At 42.8% G+C, this 26,491-nt stretch overlaps 1 protein-coding gene across 2 annotated transcripts in view; it reads right to left on the bottom strand.

The window, feature by feature from the left end:
- ASH1L (ASH1 like histone lysine methyltransferase) overlaps window positions 1-26,491 on the bottom strand; it is a 3,741,676-nt gene that overhangs the window by 155,026 nt on the left and 3,560,159 nt on the right. For both annotated transcript variants that reach the window (XM_044080164.1, XM_044080163.1), the window contains exon 27: window positions 795-835. In XM_044080164.1, coding sequence (XP_043936099.1) covers window positions 795-835 — 41 coding nt within the window. The remainder of the gene's footprint in view (window positions 1-794; window positions 836-26,491) is intronic.

Here is a 26,491-nt window from a genome sequence, read left to right as displayed (position 1 = left end):
ATCTGAAAGCAGGACCCTCTGGATATCCTGTGTTCTGTGAATTTTAAGCCACCACCAGCCTAGTATCAATGTATGTATCTCTCTCTCTCACACCAATGTGTGCAGGTGGTTGAGCTGAAACTCTGGTACTTACAGCGATGGTTCACACTGTGCTGCTCTCCCACAAAGCTGAAACAATGCCGATGCAGGTTTCCACTCAGTCCTTCCTGACACAAACATTACAACGTTATACACTGTTTTCATATTGCATTAAATATGTGAATTCTTCAACAGCACAAGACAGCAATAAGATCCAAACTATGCAAGTAGTAGAAAAGAACTAGAGGGCTTGGTGTGTGTGTGTGTGTGTGTGTGTGTGTGTGTGTGTGTGTGTGTGTGTTTATCATGGTATTCACTGACATGACAAGCACAGAAGCTTTTGAGAATAACATAACAAAATGAACACAAGAAATCATAACCCCAGTCAAAAGACACACCAAGAAATATCACTTATGTGAAATCCATATATATTTAAGGGTCATCTAAGGAAAAAAATAAGTCTCTCTTCTTCAGGCATGACAAAGCAATCTTCTTAGCTTACTTCTGCCAATCACAAAAAATCATGCTACATATGCACAAGAGCAAAACAGAGGACCACTGTTACTAAATGCTGAAATACCAGATGCCAAAACACTGAAAAAGAAATATATAGGTTACAGAAGAACATGCAAACAACCAAGAGAGAGACCTTTGAAAGTAATGGCATGACAACCTGTCCGGAAAAAAATGAAAATATGCAACTTTAAAAAACTCACCTTCCTCCATTTCGTTTATAGTTGTCTGGCACATAATGAGGCTATAAAGGAAAAATGTAAGTCAGTAAAGTTTAAGACACAAGATAAAACTACTTTATTAATTATGCCAGCATATGAAAAGTTTTTCTCACAAAAATCTCTAAGAAGGAATACTGCTCCAAAAGGGCAAGCATCTTACAGGACTATAAACTAAATCTGCAAAGTACAGTCTGATGATGCAACAGAAATGTGAATGCTCACTGTATCAGTTAATCAAAGTGGGTTCTTTGCAGTGGGCAACAGCTGGGATTTCCTCTTCTGAGATGCCTATTTCAGTATACAATCTAACATTTTTTTGAACTTTCCTGCAGAGGGGCACATGTACTTCCTGATGGCATATAATATGATCCAGTGGAGAGTGCCCAAGTGCAACTAAAAACAGTTTTGACCCCATTTAAACTAAGTATGCGCACACTGAAAGAAAAGAAGAGAGGAAACAAAAATATGAAATGATAAACTTTCCAAACTTACTGGAAAATCTGTCTACAAAGAAGGCAGAAAGGACCCCTTCAAGCTTGGAAGCAGTAGCAGGAAGACAATAAATACCCCGTGTAAAGGACCCTATCAAGGACAACTGATAAGCCACCTTACCTTGTAACTGTTATACAATATCTGTTGTACCTTATTCTGAGAGCCCTGAGCAGTTGGTAAAAAGAGAACTCCAGAGGTAATAAAAGCACCTCTCAGAAAGGTAGCCAGAGTAGTTAAAAAGTAAAAGCTCAGAAGGCAAAGCTCTGAAGCAAGAAGCTGACAAGAGAGGACACATTTGTTAACAATAGTAGAGTCCAAAAAGCACTGCTGGGGAATGTGTGCACCAATAATAAAGCGTCTGGCATAAAGATCCTTAAATTCTCTTGAAAAAAGCACTGAACGAAGTTACAATGACAGTAATGGAGACGCTGCTGTTCTTCAGACAATGACACAGAATGCAGTCACATGGTGAAGGTCTGCTCAGACACAGCCAAGTCTTCCTTACCAAGAGAAAAACAGATGAAAAGTCTGATGTACCATCCTCAATAAGAGCACCCATCAGCTAAACCCTAATTAGATGAGACATCAGGGATACAAAGGGCTCTCCCCTCTCAAGGACTCTGACCTCAACAAGAAAATGGGAGCCATGCAAAGAAACAACCAAGGAAATGTCTTGAGCTTTCTTTTGGGAGAAAAAAAAAACAGTTGCGTTACACTTACAAAAATTGTAGATGATCAAGTAGATCAATGTACCGAATCTTGGGTCTTCCTACCATGCAGAAGCCCACGACAGCCAGATTTCCAGAGCCTCTGCATCATCCATAATCAATGGACATCCAAGTACTGACGTCTGGATATCACGGTATAAGAGTGAAGTCCACAGGCACTATATCTTCAGGTCTTTCTAGGCTCTTACGTGGCCTGATACCTAAGGACTATACAACTTTTCCAGTTGTGAACGTTTAAGACAGAAATAAATTTTTAACCATTAACTAGGAGCAAACTGAGGAGATGATGACAGATGAGAGATGCCTGGACTAAACATCCCTTAGGAATGGGAAGAGGCCAGCAGATAGAAGGGTTGAAGGATGGGTTCTTGTAATGCAATAATGTTCTACTCAAACATCTACAGTTATGGTTAAGTGTAACATAACTGTACTTCATACTTCATAGTCAATGTTACAGTACTGATTCTTTGGAGAACTCCCAAAGCTACAGACCGGGTGGTAGGCTGTCTGGTGGACCCTGGGAGAGCAGATTCTGTAGGACAGCTTTAGCAAATCCTGTCCTAACTCTGGTGGCATTTCCTAAATGATTGTGCTTGATAAAGGTGTGGACAGAGGTCCACGTTGCAGCTTCCAAAATGGACTAGGTATGGACACCTTTAAGGAAGGCAGTGGTGGCTGCTTTGTATCTTCTGCAGTGAGCCCTGACCTGGGCTTGTAATGGCTTAGCATGAATAATGTAACAGAAAGGAATGCAACTGGTTGTCCATTTTGAAATAGTCTGTTTGGTGACAGGTCTACCTTCCTTCCCTTACACAAAGACCACCAGCAATTATTCTGCTCTACTTGGGAAGTTTGTTCTGCTAGGACGGTACCTGATATCTCAGTGTACATTTCAGGGAATGTAGGATTTCTTCAGCTGTATTTCGTGGGTTTGGAAAAAAATACTGGTTGGTGAGTAGCTTGATTCAAGGAGAGTTCCGATACTGCATTAGGCATAAAGGAGGGGTCAGTTCTACAGGTTACACTGTCCCTGTGGAAAAAAATTAAAGGCTCTTTGCCCATCAGGGCTTGTAGTTCTGAGATCCGCCTGGCTGAGGTGACAGCTATCAGCAGGGTGGTCCTCCACATGAGCAACTTTAAAAAAGCAGAATCTGCTAGTTCAAAAGATGGCAAGGTTAGTTTTTCTAGAATGTTATTTTAAGTCCCAAGAAGGGACCAGGTTTCTTCTGGGTGGCCTTAGATGTATAACGCCTTTGAGGAACCATTTTAAGTGGGGGTGAGGGAAGCAGAGATGATGAAAGCATGTACCGTGATACTAGAATAAGAAAGGACTTGGTGAAATAACCTAGAGAGATATTCCAACACTAGATTTATGTACGCATGGGAAGGCATGATACTTCTGGTCTGGCACCAAGAACAAAACTGCTTCCATTTGGTTAAACATAGCTTTCTGGTAGTAGGTTTTCTTGCCTCTTTCATGACAGACAGCACTTCAACTGAGTAGTTTGCATTTTGGGGGTTAGAATCTACTCCTCTATTCTGTTAGCGTAAAGGTGGGCAAGTGATGATGTATGATAGACCCCTTTAATTGGGTGGGTAGGTCTATCACCGGTAGCAGAATGAATTATATCTCCCGTTACTCAAAATCAAGAGGGGGAGAATGAGTGTTGCCTTGGCCAGAAGGGGGCAATACGTATCATGCTCAGTCTGTCTGATTTCACTTTTATCAGTACCCTGCAGATCAGAGATAAAGGAGGAAAGGTATTTCCAAGATGGCTGCACACTGATCAACAGCTTAATGTCAGCTCTCCCAGTATGAAAAAAAGAAACTTAGATAGTAGAGCAAGTGATATCGTCAGCTTGAGTAAAATCCAGTTACTGGCTACTATGCACACTGCAAGATGCCAGCAAAGAAGAAATTTAGAGAACCTGAAAGAAAAACAACCAGAAAAGTTGGAGAGAGAACACTGGCTGAGAAGAATCCTGGAGCCGTTCAGCAAAAAGCAGTTCACACTTCAGCTTTGGTAATTTAGAGAAAAAATAAATCAACTGTATTGAGAGGTGATTAAAAAAAATGAAACACTGAAGGAGTGTATCAACGCAAATAACAAAAAGCCAAAAAAAGTTGTGTACTTACATAATGTTCCATCTGTGTTGTCTGTCTTCATTATCCTTGACAGATGGGTTCGGTTCAGATATTGGAACCAACTCGGCCGTTACTACAGCTTGTACCAGCCAAAATCTCTCGCACTTCACCTCTACTCACAATCCCTCTCTCACACTTCAGATCGAGTTTGCAGAAAAGTATATAAATCTATATACACACATATATAAATATATATATAAAGAAAGGAAGGCCAGATGGAAGCCATATCCACTGTGCTCAAAAAATCATAATACTTCAAGGATATATAATCTGCTCCACCAAAAAATCTTTCAAGGTTGGGGATGGAGCGAGGGGATTCAAGAATAAATAAGTACATAACTTCTTTATCTGATGTTGTCAATCTTCATTGTACCCTTGACAAATGGGACAGAGTCCCCAGCTACCCAAAATCATGGGTAGACTCACAGAAGGATATTCATGAGCACCATCGAACCAAAGGATGCTCTTCCCCTAGAGACCAAGTCCAATCTGTAATGAGTAATAAAGGTATGGGGAGAAGCCCAAGTAGCTGCTGTACATACATCATCCACTGAAGCTCTAGACTGAAAAACTGCTGAGATGGCTATAAATCCTGTACAACATGCTTTCACGGGCTTAGGCAAGGTTAATTTATTTTTATCATAAATAGATAAAATGCAGCCTTTCAGCCATTTAGCCAGAGTTACACTGCTGACTGCCTTACCCAACTCTGTAATGGAAAAGGAAACAGCTGATTGGATTTTTGAATGTATTTTGTTCTGTGAAGATAGAAACATAATTGTATATGCTCATCAAGTAAATGTAAGGCACATTCCACTTTGTTAGAGTAATTTGGAAAGAAAACCAGTAAATTAATTGTTTGATTGATGCTAGCCACTGATACTACCTTGGGTAGAAAGGAGGGGTTTGTCTGTAAAGAAACTCTATCCTTGTGGAAAATCAGATAAGGAGGTTCAGACGACAAGGCCTGGATCTCTGAAACCCTCCTGGTGGAGGTAATGGCTACCAAAAACTTCAGGTCACATTCCTCAGAGGGCTCAAAGGGAGAATGTACTACGGCCTGTAATACCAAGTTCAGATCCCAAGAAGGCATTGGATCTTTGAAAGGGAGTTTTAACAAAAGTGTGCCTCTTAGGAATTATTTACAAAGCCTATGAGAGGCTAAAGAACGTTCTTCTAAACCATCATGAAAATTGCTAATTGTTATCTGATGGTACAAGGGGAAGCTCCAGCATGGAAGTGAAAGGCTAGAAAGTCTAAAATATGCTCTACAGAAGTAGAAAAGGGATTAATTTGTTTTTCATGGGCCCAAATGGAAAATCTCTTCCATTTGCTAGAGTACATTTAGACTGGAAGGTTTATGAGCCAACAAGAGGATGTGGCATACTGGGGAGGAAATATTACGATGCCTGGCAACTAATGGAATTGAAGGAACCATGCTGTCAACTCGAGGTTCAAAATGTCTGGGTGAACAAGTCCATCTGGATGGGACAGAAGTTCTGGAACCAGGTCCAGAATCCAAGCCTGTTGAATTAGATAAGGCCAAAGGAAGGGGAACCGAATCTGTCAAAGCCAAAAGGGGACAATGAGGATTACTGTGCTTTTCAACCAGAGTGCTTTCTGTAAGAATTCTGGAATTAAGAGGTATCAGTGGAAAGGCATACAGGAGACCAGGGGGCCAGTTGTGGAGGAGAACGTCTCTGGGTGATTTCCCAGGAGGGAGAATCAGGGTGAAGTAATTGCTGAATTTATTGTTTGGGAGAGGGGGAGCTAACAGGTCACAGCAAGTTCGACCCCACTGAAGTAAGATCCTTTTCACCACTGCTAGATTGAGAGACCACTCGTGAGGCTGACGGATACATCTGCTCAGCTCATCTGCAATCACAAGGAAACTCCCCGGAATGTGCATTGCTATTAGAAAGCGGCTGGAAGAGATCGCCCACTGCCACACTCTGAGGGCTTCTTGACAAAGGGGGTACGACTTGGTTCCTCCCTGCCTGTTGATGTACCAAGCTACTGACATACTGTCTGTTTGAACTGCAATTACCCCCTGAAGAAGAGCTGTCTGAAAGGCCTGCTATGCCAGAAGCACCTCTCTTAGCTCTAGGACACTGATGTGCAAGTTGGCCTCTAATGAGGACCAAGTGCCTTGGACAGCCTTGCCCAGAAAACACCCCCCCACCCCATCTGGGAGGCATCCGTGGTCACTATGGCCATGGGCACTGGAAGAACAAAGGGGTGACCGTGGAGAATTTGTTCAGAATCCATCCAACATAGAACATCCCTCTCGCAATAACTGATCACAATTTGGTCTGATAAGGGTTGGTGAAGGACAGACCACTGAGAAGCTAGTAGCCAATGCAGAATTCTCGTATGAAACCTGGCTTGAGGTATTATAGTTATTGATACTGCCACTGACCCTAAAGTTTGCAGAACTAGTCCAGCAGGAACCCTCTTTCTGAGGATTATCTTTTGAACTTGTACCATTACTCTTTGAAGTCTTCTGGAGGAAGGGATGCTATAGTTGTCTCCATATTTAGTATAGCCACTATGAATTCTAAATTTTGTGTTGGTGTCAAATGTGATTTCTCGATATTTACCGTAATCTCCAGATGAGCACAGATACTGAGAGCGTAATCTCTGGCTACTATCAACTGATGCCTGGTTGAAATGGTTATGAGCCAGTTGTCCAAGTATGTAAACACCCAGAATCCTTGCAGTCTCAAGTGAGTTGCTTCTACTGCCATGCATGCATTTGGTGAACACCCTGGAGGCTGTGGTAAGACCAAAGGGCAGTACTCTGAATTGGTAATGACTGGCTCCCTGACAGAAGCGGAAGAAATTCCTGGAGTGTTTGTCCATTTTTATGTGGTAATACCCATCCTGAAGATCTACTGAGCACATCCAGTCATCTTTGTTCAGAAAAGGAAGAATAGACTGTACCGTGACCATCTGGAACTTTGTTTGCCAAACAGATTTGTTCAGCACACAATGAGATCCAAAATAAGTCTCCAGTCCCCTATCTTTTCTGGCACTAAAAAGAATCTTGAGTAGGTTCCGGATCCTTTCTGGTCTGGCAGGACTTCTTGGATGACTTTTGTCCAGCAGTTTTAGAATTTCTTGCACTGCTGAATCCCTCTGATCGGGTGGAACATCAAGGATTTTCTTGAGTACTGGGGGAGGGTGAGAAAAGGGAATGAAATAGCCTCTGGATAAGATTCATTACACCTAGGAATCTGCTATTTTTAGCCAGGCATTTAGGTGCAAGGACAAGTGTTCTCCGACTGTCTCCAGAAGAAGACAATCATGCCTCCCTTCAGGAGAGCTGAAAGGGCTTCCCTGGAAAGGAATCCCTGAAGCCCTGGTTTTGAGGACCACCTCTGCCGTAAGAGCAGCCTCTTCCATTCTGGTTCCCCCCCTCTGCCCCTGGGGGAACTGCTTCCATTTGTGTCTTGGAAAAGCCCTTGGGATTTTTTGAACCACATTTTTCTACCACTCCTTTGGTTCCTAGATAAGGACCTTTGGGGAATGGAGAAAAATCTACCCACAGCAGAAAGGGTCTTACCATCCTTTTCACATCCGGATAAAGTCTCTTTCACTTTAGGGTCAAACAAGGATATCCCGTCAAAGGAAGCATAGACGAAAGAAGACTTGAATGGTTCTGCAAAGTCACACAGGAGCATCCAGGCGTGTCCCTTATGGTTAAGCCTATACCCACTGTTCAGGAAGTCCCTTCAGCTGTATAAGCAATCACTTTCATGGACAAATTAGACATAGACTCAAGGGTGGCTAGCTGGGAAGCCACTTTCTCTTGGACTCCCTCAGCTACAGCTCCCACCAGGGTGTCTGACAATGCTTATTCAGATCCCGTTGGAGTCTTATGAAGTGTGTCAAAAAATTCAAGGACCTTGTACCATGGGTGGCACAGTGGTGCTGTGATTAACGTTGTCAACTCACAGCAAGAGGTTCACCAGTTCGATTCTTGGCTGGGGTGCCTTCTGTGCGGAGTTTGCGTTTACTCCCTGCATTCGTATGGGTTTCCTCCGGGTACTCCGGTTTCCTCCCACATTCTAAAAACATGCATCTGGAGCATTCCTCCACTGAAAATAGGCTCTGTCCTAGTCGGACTTTCCTTGTCAACAAATGTAAAATAAAATAAAATAAAATAAAATAATAATGAAGAGTAGACCTGCTTCCCAAATCTGTCCACAGCCTGAGACTCTGTTGGCAGATGGACAGAGGAACTCTCCTCAGTGAGTTCCTTTTTAGTGGCAGCCACTACAAAGATGACATACACAGCTAACCCCTTTTCTCAGAACTGTTTATCCTCAGGGGCAGATAATATTTTATCAGGTCTCTTGGGGATTGACTCGTTGGTGTCCGGAGTCTTCCACACCCGCTGTGAAATCAACTGAGTTCATCAGCGGGTGCGTGCCAAAAGCCTACAGGTAGACAGATTCCTCCAAGGAAGGGTTTACTTCCTGTCACCACTCTGTTTTAAAATTCCTAGGATGTCTTCAAATGAGAAATCTTCACAAGGTGACTGTGGAGACCCTTCCCCCTCATCAAAATCTATGTCCTCGGTAACAGATTCCTGGGAAGAATCCAAGTGCTTCCTCTTGCAAGTCTTTTCTGAAGGACCTCAGAGGAAAGATCTGGGGAGGTATCAGAAGATGACAGAACCTGGGTCTGAGAAATCTGAGATGTCAGCACCCACTGTTCCAGTGGAGTGGCAGGAAGAATAATCGAGCTAGAGGGGGTACCTGCTCTGAGGCGGAAGGTGCAGACTGATTCACAGTGAGAGGGGCCCTCTCCATAGCCTCAAAGGCTGGCCCCCCTGAAGAGGAAAGGGAGCCTGGAACCGAGATAGCCTGCCTTGGGACTGGGGTCAGTCCTTGCTCCAAAGAACCGACCCTCGATCTGTACAACTGGTGTTGAACTAACTTGCGCCGAAGCCCAGAAAAACAGGGATGGCTCGGAAAAACCTGGAGTTAAGACCTGCCCCTCCCCGGAACTGACAAGTTAGCTATGGCTCCGTGAGATCTCCAGTTCCAAAACCACCAAAGAGCTCAGGGGAACTACTGGTTCCAAAGATGAGAATAACTCCAGAGCCAGTACAGTCTGTGCTGGGAGATCTGAAACAGATGACTCTAAGACCTCAGAGGAGGTTAGAGTTGGAGTAGTTAATGGTGTAAAAGAAGTCTTGGTTCCAAGACCCGAAAGGACTGGAACTGAAAGGGGGCCTGAAAGTCCTCCAGCCCATAGAATTTTATTCACCAGCCTCTCCATGTAGAGTTCAGCAAGACTTTTGGTGGAGTGGATAGATGAAGTTGAAGGGGACTTAGGCCTCTGCAGAAAAACATTTGGAAGCTCTCCAGTGAAAAGGGTCAACTGAAGGAGAAGAAATTGTCCTAGGAAAAATGTCGTTAGTCACAGTAGGTGGAGCAGTAATGGTTTCCTGCACTGGGGCCTTTGAAGTCGAAGGGCTTGAGACAGCAATCGGTGCCTCAAGGAAGGATATGGCGAAGCACCTATGAACCAAAGGACATCCTGCTCCTGGACACGACAACCAGTTTATACTGGGACACAAAGGTGAGAGAGTTAGATCAAGTGGCTGCAGCACAAATATCCCCAATGGAGATCCTAGAAGAAAGAGCATCAGATGCAGCAATATCTTGTCGAGTGAGCTTTTGGAGGACTTGGCAACTTCCAACCATTCTTTTCATAAACAAAGGCAATACAGTTAGTAATCCATTTTGCAACTGTCACTTTGGAAACAGCTTGAACCTTATGATTAGGGGAAACAGAAATAAATAACTGCTCTGACTTCCTGAACTGCTTTGTCCTATGTAGGTAGAACCAAAGCTGCCTGTGGACATCCAAGGAATGCATAAGGTATTTTCCTTTGTTAGAATAATTAGGAAAGAATACTGGTAACTGAATACATTGGTTGATATTGGGAGCAGTAGCCACCTTTGGCATGAAAGGAAGAAGAGTATGGACAGACACCCTATCCTTGTGGAAAATGATGTAAGGATGTTTAGAAGAAAGGGCTTGCAACTTGGAAACCCTCTTTTTGCAGACAACGGCAACAAGAAAGGTGAATTTCCAAGACAAAAACTTCAAGTCACAATCCTTAGCAAGATCAAAGGGACTCTGGGTTAAGGCTTGCAGACCCACTGTGAGATTCCACGGAGGAGCAGGATCTTTAACAGGAGGCCTCAAGAGAAAAACCCCTTTTATGAAGTCTTTACATAACCTAGCAGAAGCAATAGATCCTGAAGGCAATCTGGAATGAAACTTGGAAACAGACACTAACTAAAGCTTAATGATAGCAAAACTAGAATGTTGCTTGTATAAAGATTCCAAAAATGACAGAAGAGAGGGAATCAGAGCTGAAAAGGGATCAGCATTACCGTTGATTGCCCAAATGGAGAACCTCTTCCACTTACTATTGTATACCCTCTTAGTACATTGTTTCTGAGAGGCCAAAAGTACAGCCTTGACTGGAGAGGAAAACCTGGGCTCTCTAGCAATGAAAGGAACTGGGGAAACTTGTTTCTGAGAGGCTAAAAGTACAGCTTTGACCAGAGTGGAAAACCTGGGCTCTCTAGCAATGAAAGGAACTAGAGAAACCATGCAGTCAACTTGAGAGTGTGGAGATCGGGGTGGCGTCCTAATGTCTGGTGAGAAAGGAGATCCGGTTTGGATTCCAGCATCCATGGGAGGTGTTTGAGATGAAACCAAAGGAAGGGGAACCACACCTGATGAGGGCAGAAGGGGGCCATGAGGATTACTGAATTCTTCAATCACTTGGCTTTTTGAAGAACGTTTTGGTTCAAACTAAGTGAAGGACAGGCATACAGGAGTCCTCGGGCCAATCATGGACCACAGCATCCCTCAGGAAGCCACCCAAAGGGAGAATCAAAGTGAAATAACTGCTGCATTTGTTGCTGTAAGGACACACAACTACGTTGCAGCAGGGTAGACTCCCAACACTCAAATATCTGGTTCACCACTGACTGACTGAGGGACCACTCGTGAGGCATCAGAATAGACCTGCTGAGCCTGTCTGCTAACACTTTGTACTTTCCTGGTACATGTGTTGCAAAAAGAAAGTCTGAAAAGATTGCCCATTCCCAGACCCTCATGGCCTCTCTGCAGAGAGGGTACAAATGGGTTCCTCCTTGCTTGTTGATGTACCAGACAACAGACATGTTGTCGGAGTGAACAACAGTCCCTGGAGGGAGGACGCCCTGAAAGGCTTGCAAAGACAGAAGAAATGCCCTCATTTCCAAGATGTTGATATTCAGACCGGTCTCCATTTGAGTCCACGTGCCTTGGATCATCTTTCCCTGAAAATGCCCCACCACCACCCTAGATGGGAAGCATTTGTGGTCACAATGGCTGAGGAGGTTAAGGGAAGAATGAACAGTCTGCCAAATGACAGAACCGCTCAAATCCACCACTTTAGATGGGACCTGCAAATGTTTGTTAACCTGATAGGAGCAGATAGGAGATGACGTAGAATGGACCAATGAATAGACACTGTCCATCAGAGAATGTGCATATAGTACCTTGCCAGTGGAACCAAAAGAATGGCAACAGCCACAGATCATAGACCTCTTACAATCAACCTGGCTGTATGAGATGCAGAAAGCAGAATAGCTTGAACTAGGGACTTCAAAGTGTCACTGCGTTGTTGAGGCAAGGCGGGTATTTGAGTGGAGGTGTTCAGATACATTCCAATGAACTCTAGGTTCTGAAATGGCATGGGTTGTGACTTGTCCACGTTGACAGTGATGCCTAGAAAATGAGACAACTGGTAAAGATAATCCCAGGCCTGACAAAGTTGACACTTGAGTGAGGGCAGTCAGGAGCCAATCGTCCAGATATGTGAATACATGAAACCCTTGCAGTCATAGATGATCTCCCACCCTGCCACCTCTGCCATGCACTTGGTAAACACCCAGGGTGCTTTGGTGAGACCAAACAGCAAGGCTCAATATTGGAAATGACTGGTGCCCAGAAGGAAGTGCAGATGACTTCTGGAATGCCTACTTTTATGTAATAGCATGCATCCTTGAAAGCCACTGAGCACATCCAATTATCCTTCCTCAGCAATGGGAGTATGGACTGTACTGTCACCATCCAGAACTTGGTCTTCTTGATGAACAAATTGAGACTGCTTAGGTCCAGAATGGATCACAGGTCCCTGTTTTCTCTGGCACCAAAAAGAAATGGGAGTAAATTCCAGACCCTTTCTGATAGGTTGGGACCTCTTGGATGACACTTCTCTGCAGCAATGCGGTGATTTTGCCACTGCCAACTCCCTCTGACTGGGTGGAAACCTGGGGAGTGTTCTCAGTACATTTGAAGGAGGAAGGGAAAAAGGAATGTAACAGTCTCTGGATATAAATTTTTACACCCAAGTGTTTGACGTGATTTGGGTCCAGAGTAGGACAGTCGGGCAGCTCTTCAGGAGCACTGAAAGGGCTTGTTGGGAAAGGATTCCCTAGAGCCATGGTTCTGCAGGCTCTACCTCTAGGGCAGTGTCTCCCATTATAGGCTCCTTCTCTGCCTCTGGAGGAGGACTCGCCCCTTTGGTCAGGCAAGGAACCCTGAGATTTACAAAACTAAGTTTTCTTAGCACCACTTTGATTCCTACAGTAGGTTCGCTGGGGGAGAGAAAACTTAATCCCTATGGCAGACAAGGTCTTGCCTTCTTGCTCACAGTGGGTCAGGGTATCTTTAACAGATGGTTCAAACAACAAAGAATCATCAAAGGGGCATTGACAAACAACGCCTTAAAGTGGTCCACGAAATTGCACAGCCACATCCAGGCATGACGGCGCATTGTGATGCCGGTGCCAGCTGCTCTGCAGGAACCCACTGCTAAGAGAGAAATAAGTCTCATGGAGGAATTGGCTATAGAAATGAGAATGACTAGCTTAGGGGAAATTTTATCAACCCCCCCCCCCCGGCATAAACTTCGCCAGAGAATCAGAGAGATCCTTGAGCAAGTCTCTCTGAAGGTGAGTAAAGTGTGCCAAGTAAGTCAGTTCCCTCAGTAAAAAAAGTCGCTGAGGCATAAATGCGCTTCCTGAACCTGTCCACTGCTCTGGAGCCTCTCTCCGGCGGATGGACAGTGAAGCTCTGCTGGAAAAGCTCCTTCTTGGTAGCAGCTGCCACCACCATAGTGTCAATGAAAACACTCTTACACCAGAAAGCACGGTCCTCGGAGGGGGGGGGGATATCTTATCTGGGTATTTGGGAACTGGTTCTATCATGAACGCCTCCTTCCAGGCCCAACTGGCGACTAGGCCAACTAGAACATCCACCGGGGGGGGTCCCATTCTGAAGGCCTCCAGGAATACAGATTCCTCCGAAGATGGGGTTTTGGAAGTCCAGCCACCCTTTACCTTCAAATTCTCTAATATGTCTGCAAAGGAGACATCATCATTTTGGGGGACCCCACTCCCTCATCATAATCTGTATCCTCAGTGAGGGACTCCACAGGGGAATTCATGTGTATCCTTTTGCATATCCTCTTCTGTGGAATCTCTTCCATGGGATACTCAAGGGAGGAGTCAAAAGAGGAAGGGATGGTGCAGCAGGCTGGAGGTCCTTCGAGACAAGCTGACCCTGGGCAGGAGTGGTAGATCCAAGACCACCTTCCAGAGAAGGAACGTGAGGTGGAGCAGCAGTCAAAAGGTCCAGCACTCAAGTCAGAGAATGCCTTTTCCACTGACTGAAACGCAGAGGAGGCAGGAGTGATACCGCCAAGCTCCCCCAGACCCAAAGCTGCCAAGGAAAAAGGAAGCAGCCCACCAGAACCCCAATTCCAAGACAGACCTGGACCACCACTGTCAAGGGCCGAAGCTCCGAGGGGGAAGAGACTGATCTGAGAGCAGCGCAGCTGACCCTCTCCCCTCGGATCCAGCCACAACATCCCAGATCTAGGATGCACTCTTATCAGAGGACCTCAGAGCAGAGGCAGTCAAGGCAGCTGTCGGAGTAGAGGAAGCAAAGGCCCCCTTGATGTGACCCCAAACTCCTCAGGAGACTACTGTCCCGGGGCTCTGAAATAGAACGTTGGATCGTAGGAGGAGTAAAAGTCTCAGAATGAGCAGGCTTGGATGCATGAGGGGACGGAGAAGAAAGAACCCCCATCTGAATCTGAACCTTGATTATGGATCTAAACATCTTGTCCACATCAAGATAAAGGCTTCAAGAGGGTCTAGAGGAAGCCACCGAAGACAGATGGGAATGCCTGGGGGTCTGCAGAATCTTGGATGGCAGTGTGGGAGAAATCGAAGTGACAGATCCCTTGGGAGACCTAGAATAGGACTGCGGATCCGGAGACTTATAGATCCTAAATGGACTGCTCAGATCCAAACACTTTGGATTGAAGGCTGAGGCAGAAGTGGAGAACTCTGCCGAAGCCGTCAAGTCAACTGGATCCGATGGACCCAACATGGGGCTTGGCACCGATGTAGTCGGATCTGGAATCTTTGGTGTCTTAGCAGGCAGCTCTGAAGATGCCCTAGGCTTCTTGGGACATCTTTTCTTAACCTCAGAGCTGAGCTGGGAGGGGGGGGTTACACCCTTGGAGAGACAGCAGGCAAAAGACCCTTCAGAATAAGCTTACTCTTCCTTTACGGTACTGCTCTGTGGTTGAACCCCTCACAGATGCTGCAATAGGTATCAAAATGAGCAGACACTAGGCAATGTACCCAACAGCCATGAGCATCCGAGTGTGGAATTTTCCTGTCGTACTTGGTGCATCTTTTGAAGACCGTAAGTTTCTCCAGGACTGACAATCAACACAAACAGCAATATCAACTACAACAACAAAATGCCTTAAACATACTGCAACTACAAGTAAAACTACAAACGAATAACACTAGGAAAGAAGAGCCAAAGCCAGGAAGAGAGATGAGAGGAAGCCTATTGTGCCTCAAAAAACAAGAAGAGGGGAGAGACTAAACACTAGGGAAAAAAAATAAACCAGAACAATTAAGCTAGATAACTTTTAAGCAAATAATATGAAAATAAGTAGAAACTTAGCTGAGCCTGCAAACACGTCTGGGGACACTAGCAGCAAATGGGATCTGAGAAGGTTGGGCGAGATGTAGAAAATTAGGAGTAGGGGAGGAGTTTGAACCTGGAATTTCAAGTCTGTGGGAGGTGGCAGATCCGGATCAAAGGCTTGGATCTGAGACCCATGCGTGAAGTTAAATGTGAAGGACAGCATCAGATTTTGACATTTCTTGTTGTACCACAGAAACTGGAACAGACTCTATTAGTCTTATGAAATCACAAGTAAGCAACCGGCCTGGTATTCCACCCACAGCAGGTCATGCATTAGAAAAGATGCAATCATAACAACAGAAAGTTGATGCTGACAAAACTGTGGCAGAGCAGCAGAGTACAAAAAATTGGAGAAAGCAGACTATTCACTCTACACCAAGCAAATAGAAACATATTTATCACAACAATCAGGGTATGTACACAGATGTGAGATTCAAGCTGCTGTATCCAACTATCTTCAGAATATTTTTTCACAGAGGATCAAATACATGTCTGTATACATAAGAGGCTAAAGTGGAAGTGAAGTTTATCCAACAAAAAGTGAGCCAGCAAAGATAAAACAACCCTGCTTCTCAATCTTTGACTATAAAGCTCATAAACAGTACCTTGCCAATGAAACTTTCTCCAATATTTCAAAGGAAAATGTTTGAGAGAACAGAAAAAGGCAATGGAGATGACTAGAAGAGGGATTCAAGATGGCTGCACATTGAGTAACAGCTTGTTTTTAGCCCTCCCAGTGTGAAAACAGAAACTCAGCAGAGAAGGCTAGTAGACTTGTGTTTATGGGTACATTTCAGTAACTGGCTAGTAAGTGTACTGTCTGGATGCTAGGAATAAAGAAATACAGAAGACCTGGAAAAAAATCAGCTACAAAAAGTGAGGAAGAAACACTGACTGGAGAAAAGTTCTGCAGCTGTTCAGCGAAAAGCAATACAACCTTCAGACATGACTTCCAATAACCTACAGGAAAATATAACTCAACTGTATACAGACAGTACAGCTTTGTACACTTACCACAAATGTAGATGTTCAAGTGTATTCACTGTTGCAGATATCACACTTGGGTTATCTGCCTGCAGGTAGCCCTCAATTGGGCCGAATACCAGAGACTTAGTATTTCTGCATCGGTTGCTGTTGCTCCAGGACTGACGTCACATCGTTAGGGGGTATAAAAACAGGCAGCCAATGCCATTGCATCAGCTTTTCTTGCCTCAAATGTCAGAAGCCCCTCAAATAGGAAGCTAAATTATGGTGGGGGAAAACACCACCAGTAAAAAGGAAATACCAATACCAATACCAAAAAGGAACCTTGATGATTGGATGGGAGAAAGGAAATTCTCCCCGGGGATCACGTCAGTCACCCTGCTAGACAGGGGTCCAGGGAAGTAAACAGTGTGGGAAGAAATAGCCAGGGAATTGTTATGGCTAGGCTTGTATAGGCTCTAGGGCCGATAGCCTAGTACCAGCCTATGAACCTAAAAAACTCAGAAGGGATGAGTAATAGGCATAGAGAGGTGAGAGAAAGAAAGCCAGGGGGCTGGAGGGAGGGAAACCAGGACTGCAACAGTGAATACACTCTAACAACTACATTTATGGTAAGTGTACAACTGTACTATGTTCTTTGTGTTTCACTGTTGCAGTCATCACACTTGGGTGGATTCCCAAAGCTGAAGAAGGGTGGAGGCAGTCAAGAAGAGGTAGGGTTGGCTAGTATGCCTTGCAGGACTGCTGTAGCAAAACCTGCTCTGGATTTGGAAAAGATAGGCAGGTGGCAATGCTTGGTGAAGGTGTGTACAGAACTCCAGGTAGCAACTTTCAGGATGTCCCTGGTAGGGAATCCCCTGAGAAATGTTGTAGAGGTAGATGTTGCCCTAGTGGAATGTGTTCTGACCCCCTGAGGTGTTGGTTTCCCATGGTGCTTGTAGCAGAAATGGATGTAGTGTGTTATCCATTTGGAAATTGTTTGTTTTGAAATGGCCTTGCCCTATGCCCCTGTTGTAAAGCTGACCAATAACTGGTCAGATTTTCTGAAGGGCTTAGTGCTATCAAGGCAGAATCTGAGCCGTCTGTGCACGTCCAAGGAATGCAGGATCCTTTCCCCTTTATTTTGAGGATTGGGGAAGAAAGTTGGCAAATGGTTGGACTGGTTGACAGCTACACTGGACACCGCCTTAGCATAAAGGAAGGGTTAGTCCTGAGGGGGAACCCTGTCAACATGGAAAATAATGAAGGGTTCCACAGCCAACAGTGCTGGTAGCTCAGACACTCTTCTAGCTGAAGTGATGGCTAGAAGCAACGCTGTTTTCCAAGAGAGGAATTTTAACTCTGCTGATGCAGCAGGTTCAAAAGGGGGAAGCGTGAACTTCTCCAGTACAACGTTAAGGTCCCAAGCAGGTGTGGGTGCTCTCCTCGGTGGCCTTAAGTTGTTTGCCCCTCTCAGGAACTGTTTGATCAGAGGGTGCGAGAAGAGACGTGGCTCAGTGTTGTAATGAGCAAAAATTGCTGAGGCATGTATCTTAATGAAGGAAAAGGACAGGCCTTTGTGGAGTAGATCTGCTAAGTAATCCAGGATTAGAAGCAGGGAGGGCAGCGTTGAGTCCTCTCCTTTGGATTGAATCCATGAGCAGAACCTTTTCCACTTATCAGCATAGGATTTTCTTGTACTAGGTCTTCTGGCTTCAAGAATGACGTCCAGCACCTGTTTGCTTAGGGTTGCTGGTGGAGAATTCAAAGAATAATCCAGACTGCAAGATTTAGGGTTTGCAGTTGTGGATGCAAAATATGTCCCTCCTGCTGAGAGAGCAGGGTTGGGGTCTGGTGTAGATGCCAGGGTGACTCCGTTGTCAGGCTGCTCAGGAGAGGGTACCAGTGCTGGCGTGGCCAGTCTGGGGCAATCAGAATTGTCCTTGGTCTGTCTTGTTTTATCTTGAGTAATACTCTTGAGAGAAGGGGCAGAGGGGGAAAGGCACAGATTGAGAGCTTTTACCATTGAAAGGATAGGGTGTCCACTTTCCAGGCCCTGCTGTGAGGATTCCTGGTGCAGAATTTGCTGAGCTGGTGGTTGTAAGGAGAGGCAAAGAGATCCACCTCTGGAGTCCCCCATTTCTGAATCAGAAGGTTGAAGGTGCTGGGCTCCAATTTCCACTCATGTGGGTCTAGGAGATTTTTGCTTAAGTCATCTGCCAGTGAGTTTTCTTTGCCTGGCAGGAACTGAGCTTGTAGATGGACTTGGATTTCCAAGGCCGCATTCCACAAGGCCATGGCTAACCTGCAGAGTGGGTAGGAATGGGTTCTCCCTTGCTTGTTGATGTACCACATAACTGTGGTGTCTGTTTTTATTAGCAGTTGTCCTGGAAGGAGTAGGGATCTGAAAGTTGTCAGGGCATTCTGTACAGTTAGCATTTCTTTCTGGTTGATGTGCAGATGAATTTGAATTGGGCTCCAGTGGCCCTGAATACATCTGCCAGCTATGTGAGCCCCCCAGGCATAGTCTGATGTGTCTGTGGTTAGGGTCTGGGTGGCGTGGGGTTGAGTAAATGGCAGTCCCTTGCTGTGGCTGCATGCTCCTGCCCACCAAAGGAACTCTGTCCTTAGACAGGGTATGATAGGAATGACTGTTTCCAGGTCCTGAGAATGTTGGCACCAAAGACTTTTTAAGTACCACTGACGTTTACTCATATGAAGTCTTGCATATGGAATTAGTAGTATACATGATGCCATGAACCCTAGGGCTTCCAGCATTTTTCTTGCAGATAGCGGAGTTCTGGTGGCCATTAGTTTGACGTAGTCTGTCAGACAGACTTGCTTTTCTAAAGTGAGGAATGCCATCTGGGAAGTTGTGTCCAAGCTTGCTCCCAAGAATACAACCTTTTGACTGGGTACCAGTTTTGATTTCTTCTCGTTGATGGTGTACCCCAGGGAAGTGAGAAGGTTATTTACAAATGTCAGGTGCTGCTGCAGCAGCAATTCCTGACTGTTCAACTGAATCAGGCAGCCCAACAAACGGGTATATTTGGATATTTCTCTGCCTGCAGTATGCAATGGCTGGAGCCAGGCATTTTGTGAATACCCTGGGCGCAGTAGATAAGCCAAAGGGAAGTGCAGAGAACTGATAATGCATAGATCCTGCCCTGAAACGTAGATACTTCCTGCATGGTTCCCTTATGGGGATGTGCAGAAAGGCTTATTTTAAGTCTCGGGTGACTAACCAGGCATCCTTGGCTAGCATGGGAAGAAGCTGTTGCAGGGTAAGCATTTTGAATTTTGGTACCACCAGTAAGGTGTTGAGAACTGAAAGAGTCCTCTTTCCTGGGCACCAGGAAGAGTCTGGAGTAGAATCCTTGTCCCCTCTGTTCTACTGGAAGAAGTTGAATAGCTCTGATATTGAGCAGGGAAAGTACTTGGTTTTGAGCCTCTGCCCACTGGTTTGGAGGAAGGTCTGTAAACCTGCTTGGGGTTGGCAGTGAATGGAAATAAAATTTGTACTCCTGGGATACAATGTTGAGGACCCACCGGTCCTGAGCGTTGAACATCCAGTTTTTTGCAAGAAGGGCAAGTTTTCCTCCTAGGGGCACAAGCAGTTGGGCGGGTCTGGGAAGTGGAGTAAATAAGTCATTGTGAGCTTTTTCCATAAGGAGGTGGCTTACCACTCCCTGCTTTAGGGGTGGGGGCACTCCACTGCTTAGATCTCTGCATACCCTGAGATTGTAGTCTGGGTGGTCTGTTTGCCCTGGGTCTGGTATGAGAAGGCCTGGAGGGGGCTGGAAAGGACCAGTGTTTTAAAGGGCAATGCCTACTGAATCTTGGGGGTTGCACTTGTAAGAATTCTTAACAGTCTGCATAGATTTTGCTTTTTCTTCCATCTTTTTAAGAACCTCTTCTGCTTTGGTGCCAAACCAACAGTCCTTACTCAAAGGAACGTCTAGTAACTTTGATTTGACATGGTCTGGCAAGGTCTGCTCCTTCAGCCAAGCATGTCTTCTCAATACAGAACCAGTGACTGCTGCCCTGCAAGATGCTTCTAGGGCAAAGTCACACTGCAAAGTATGCTTTCTCACTTGGCTTGCAGAGTGCATAAGCTCCTGCAATTCATTATTTTCTGCACACTCTGGAAAAGTAGCCACTTTTTGTTTAATGAGTTCTATAATATGTTGCTGGTACTTCAGCATGTGAAACTGGCAATTCAATGCCCTAATAGTAAGAGTTGCAGAGGTATACACCTTCTTACCCCAGCTATCCAGAGCTCTGGAATCCCTGTCCGAAGGGGTGGGATTCTTGGCTGTAGTCGCCTTGATACCTTTAGGCCCAAGTGAAATGATCTCTACAATATTAAAAGTAATGGCTATATGGGAAAAGGAATATTTATTCCCGCTACACAGGTATCAGAAATTTATGATCTTCTACAAACGTTTTGTAGATGATCTTTTTCTTTTGTGGACAGGTAGTAAAAATGAATTGTATACTTTCTTTGATGAAATCAACTCACTTACAGACTATTTAAAATTTACAGTGGATGTGTCTACTCATATGATAAACTTTTTGGATGTTTATATAGAGAGACTGAGCAATGGCAAACTTAATACTGTTGTGTATAGGAAATCTGGTTATAGGAACACCCTGTTACATAGGAGTATGCACCCGAAGTTTGTCTTTAATAATATCATCAAAGAACAAGCTATTAGAGCCTCAAGGCTTAATCCAACCCAAGAAGGGTATGAGAATGAACTAATAGATCTTAAAGGGAGACTGCCAGCCAGATCATATAACATACACAAAATATCTGACTTCTATCAAAGTATTGAACAATACAGAAGTGAGAGAGCCTCCCCATATTTTTCTGACTCTGGTAGAGACATGTATTCTACATGTTCTAGCTCTGGGAATACACGTAATGATGTGAAAGTCACACAGAGGTTTTCTGTGTTTTATACAAATGACTTTAATGATGTCAGAGAAATTACTTACAAGCATTGGAAGGTCTTGACTGTTGATCCATCAATTAAAGAAATTGTGGGTGAGAATCCACAATTTTTATTCAAGAATAAGAAGAATTTGCAAAGAATTCTATGCTACCCTGACATGTTGGAAGTCTTAAATAATAACTCCCATAGAAATGGTACATTTCCATGCAATAATTGTAACTTTTGTTCCTATATTTACAATTACAACATGTTTGTTCAATCAGTTACTTCACAATGTTTTCAGTTTGAGGTAGTAGCTAACTGCAATACTGAACATGTAGTCTACCTGGCATTATGTTCTTGTTGCCTTGCATTCTATGTAGGTAAAACTGATAGAAGGTTCAGGGACAGGATAAGAGAACACCTTTACCAAATACGTACTCGATCTAGTACCAGTGCCTTATCCAAGCATGTTCTCGAGACAGATATTAAACATACATTTCAATTTATGGTTCTTCAGGTGAACAACCCCAGTTCTAGAGGGGGAGATATCAGAAACTATACGGAAAGAATAGAAATCAAATGGATTATTAAATTCAAGGCACATATCAGTCCAGGTTTGAATGACAAAATTCCATTAAAGCCCGTTTTGAAAAACATGAGATTAGTTGTTAAAATATAATTCTACATACTTGGTCTCAGCTTTTATTAGTGTTTGGAGTGTATTTTTAGTTATTATATTAATGTTTTTTATATAATTATGTATGTACATTCTATTTGAGTGTTATTTTAATGTTTGAGTTAGTATAGATGGAAATACTTTTGTATTTCTGTATGTATTAGTATATGCCTACTTTATCTAGCCTATGAGTTTAAAATTCTTGATGATGTCATTGGGATTAATTATTCAATTAATTATTTACTATATATAAGACAGCTAAAGGTTTTAGTATCTGTTTGCTAATGGTTTGAGAAAGCCTTTTGGTGAAAGTGCTTACCTATTTTATGTGCTTGAATTAAAGATATTTTGTTTTATCTGGAACAAGTTATTCTTGGATATTCTAATACTTTTTGCTATCTAACTGGTATTCAACTGATGCTGGAGATTTTATTTCGTGCTGGGTTGCGCCTAAGTGTTATTATCTATTTTCTTTAAATTTATGAAAATGTTTGGCATGGAAGATGTGAATTCAGTATTAGGAGTTCACAGTAAATTTACATATTATTCCCGAAGATACAAAAACTGGGCTAGGCTAGATATAATTTATATCTCCCTGGAACATGTGCATTTAATTGAAGATCTTGAAATGCACCAAAAAACTATTTCAGACCATGTGCCAATAATAACTAAAATAAAAAACGCAAGGTAATGAAATAAAAATGAGACACTGGCGGTTTCCTACCAATCGTCTGAAAAGAAAGGAGTTTAAGGAATGGGTTTTGGAATTCATTCAGGAGCTACTGGAGATGACAGAAACTTCTCCTGAAAATATAGCTAGGGAGTGGGATAAAACTAAAGTGTAGTTTAAAACTAGGGTGGAAATAAAGGAAAGGGAGATATGGCTAAGAAGTAACAAGAATTTAGAGGGACTGACAAGGGATTACCTCGATAATATGCATTAGTTTAGAAAGAACTGCTTTTTTGATAATAATTCTAGATCACAAAAACTTTTAGCACAATGACTCAGGTAACAGAAAATGGAAAGGGCTGTCACCAAGCTAAGGGAGCCTATAACAAAGGAAGATAAAAGATCCTGTACAAGTATTGGAGATTTTTTTGAAATTTTTATGAAAGTTTGCACAAAGCAGAGAAATATAGAAATCAAGAAAATGTACAAATGGAAATGTTTATGGAAAAATTAAATATACCAAGGTTAGAGGCAGATGAGGCTCAATTACTGACAGGATAGGAAGATGAGATAAAAATAGCTATGCATAACCAATCTACAGGAAATCCCCAGCAATGGATGGTATTCCTGTGAAAGTTTGGAAGTTAGGAGGGAAAAAACTGATAATGATCTAGAAGGTTTTAACAGTATTTTAAGAGGAGGAGAAGTACCAGCATCTTGGAAGAAGGTGGTGGTAATGGTAATACCTAAAGAGGGTAAAGATCCATTGGCTCCAGCTTCATACAGGCCCATTTCAATACTATACCATGATTCTAAAGTGTTTATGTCTATAATAGCTAAAAGAATGGCAAAAGTGATACCAAAATTGATAGATATGGATAAGTGTGGTTTTGTGGAGGGAAGGCAAACATTTGACAATATTAAAAGAACACTGATGATCCAGAGGGAAGCAGAATGTAAGAAAATACCACCTGGTATTGGTGGATCTTGATGCACAGAAAGCATTTGACAGAGCAGATTGGGACTTCATGAGCCGGGCAATGGAAGCATTTGCTTTCCCTGATACACTTATAAGGTTGATTAGGAATATATACGAGGGATCGGAGATGAAAATTAAAGTGTGTGGGGTCCTCTCTGATAACTTCTGCTTGAGTAGAGGAACTAGGCAGGGTTGCCCACTTTCTCTTTCTTGTTTGCATTATATTTGGAGCCACTGGCCAAGAAAATAATGGGCTCAGAAATTCAAGGATATATTTGCTATGGTAGTCAGGAAAAGCTGGCTCTATTTGCAGATGATATTATTTTATATATGACAAAACCAGAAAGGGACATTATAGTGTTGTGGAACATTTTAAGACAGTTTCAGATCTTCTTGGGATACAAAATTAATGAAGCTAAAACAAAGGCAATAACGGTAAATTATGTGCTCACACATGAATTGGTCCAACAATATCCATATCTATGTGGACAAGATAAAAATGAAGTATTTAGGAGTATAGATTAGAAATGACTCTATTGTGGCAGCTAAAGATATGTGGGAAGAGACAAAACAGAAGATAATACAAAAACTGAGAAACTGGCAACTTTGTTATATGCATATGGATACTAAGATACAAGCAATTAAAATGTTTTTAATTCCTCCTTTAGTCTTACATACAGATCAGGCATATTTTTATCAACCAGAGGAGAAGCTGTTGAAAGCAATTACAAAAGAGTTGAAGGATTTCATCTGGGAAAGGAAGATAGAAAGGGTCAAGTCGGGATAAGCTAATTCTTCCAAAAGAACAAGGCAGACTAGGATTACCCAATTTGAGGGAGTATTTTAGAGCAACACAGTTAAGGCTCCTATACATAGCACAAGTAGAAAACTATAATTAAAAGTTGAAAGGAATGATGATGATACAGGAGAGAGGCTCGAGAAATAAGGAGAGATTGGGATTTTGGATGCAGACTGTTCAGAACAAAAATCATACAGAGTTATTATATTCATAAAACAGCATGGAGTATTCTAAGAACTAAACCAGCACAAGAATGAAGGAAAGAGATACTATCAATAGGGATGACTGTGGTTACAGATATAGATAATAGGCAACTGGGGGCTGGAATTTATTGGCGAAAAATGGCAAAGGAACCAAGGTACTGGGAGCAAATAACTAGAAAGGGAAAGTTAATAGAATGGGAAGAGGTCAAGAATGCATTTGGTCTGCAGGTTAGAGACTGCCTTCCCTATCAAGGATTGATACCAGAGTATAGGCAAAGAGAAAGAAATAGGGGGTCCTAAATGAAAGACCAGCACTGGTAGAGTTTTTAACAGATTTAGAACTGAGGCTGCCATTAAAAAGGAATAATTAGTACAACATACAAAATACTACATGGTAATTATAAGATTCAATCAAAGGAGTTTAGAAATGAATGGGCAGAGAGATTAGATAAGCAATTCACAAACACACAACAGAGGAATAAACGTATATCTCCCAAATATGCAACAAAGTCTAGAAGACTTAGGATCTTTGCCTGTAAGTGTTTACATAGGTATTTTTTATACTCCACGCAAACTCCAAAGAATTCTTCCTCAGGTGGATAGCAAATCTTGGGAGGTGTGACAGGAGAGGAAGAGGTGGCTGGGAACACGTTTTTTGGGAGTGTAACGAGCTGGTGGTCTTTATGGATCCCCTGCAGATTGCTCTGTCATAGATGCTGGGTGGGCAGATTGGAAAGACTGAGAAGATGTTTTTTTTTTTTGAGTTACGATACAAAATCGGAATTGCCTAGACATTGTAAAGCCTTGCTGAGTCTAATTATGGTGGCTGCCAAAAAGCAATTACTAGAAAATGGAAATCAAAGTCTAGACCAACTTTACTAGAAAGTAGTGAATACAGTAACAGAGACAAAACAACTGGAATTTGGATCTTTTAGAAAAGGGAAGGAGAAAATTACATAGGAAAAACCAGGTATTGTGGGAACAATATATGCAGAAAAGGAATGAGGTTTAAAGAGGCAGGATTTGAAAGATCCATATAATGCTTGACTGACAATGACTGGTTAGATTATAAGTGATGAATAATGTTTGCAACTGCAGTTGTTTCAGTGGTGTCTGTGATGTATAATGTTTGTTTTTCATTTAAATCAATGTAAGATTGCCTAAGTCATACATGATGATTTAATAAAGATGTTTATTGAAAAAAAAGGAGTTGACTAGAAAAATCAGGAATACCTTTGACTTGAACCAGAGTCAGGTGTTAAGAAATTGAGATGAAGAGGAAGAAGACCAGCAACACTGCAATTTTCAAATACTCTGAAGAACTTAAAGCATCAATCACATTTATGAAATACGGCTAAGAAAGATTTGACTTTTGTTGACTTTGTTAAACTTGTGAGTGGACTGTAAAGCATATACCTACTCTGTCATTTATGTTTAGGAGGACACTAAAAGGGGAAAATAACTAGTAAAACAAATCTTTTATTAGTATTTGCATAAAACATTTTATGATATAAACTGCATTTTATATACAGCAAAGTGGTTTTGTGTAGTGTGTAGTAAGGGGTATTTTAAACGTGAGAGGAGTCTGTTCAGTGACTGTTGTATGTGTTATGTATGCTATGATCTTGGGCTGTTGCATTATGTTGTAAAAATGCACTAATATTATGTACAGAATTGAAATATTTTCTCTTATATTTTACAAGTGTGAATGTCTAGATTACTGTCCCTGGCTTAAGCTGTAAATAAGTGCTTTTTGTAATCAAGTAGGCTTGAAAATGAGACAAAATGATGAAAGCCATGAAAATAGCACCTATGTCTTTAATGGACATGGGTAACCTGTAAATGGTTCATCTCCCATACCCCTGCTTACACTTATCAAGGGTATCAGAACTTGTCACAGATTTGGGATGCATGGCTAGGCTTAAAAAGGACCTTGTGGTCATTAGCCTAGTAAACACCCATGAACCTATAAAAATGCTAAGTTTCTTA

Source organism: Protopterus annectens, chromosome 8.part0 (assembly GCF_019279795.1).
Source record: "Protopterus annectens isolate FY-2018-M chromosome 8.part0, PAN1.0, whole genome shotgun sequence".
NCBI lineage: Eukaryota > Metazoa > Chordata > Ceratodontiformes > Protopteridae > Protopterus > Protopterus annectens.
Note: the sequence above shows the minus strand (reverse complement) of the source record. Positions and strands in the feature narration are given on the sequence as shown.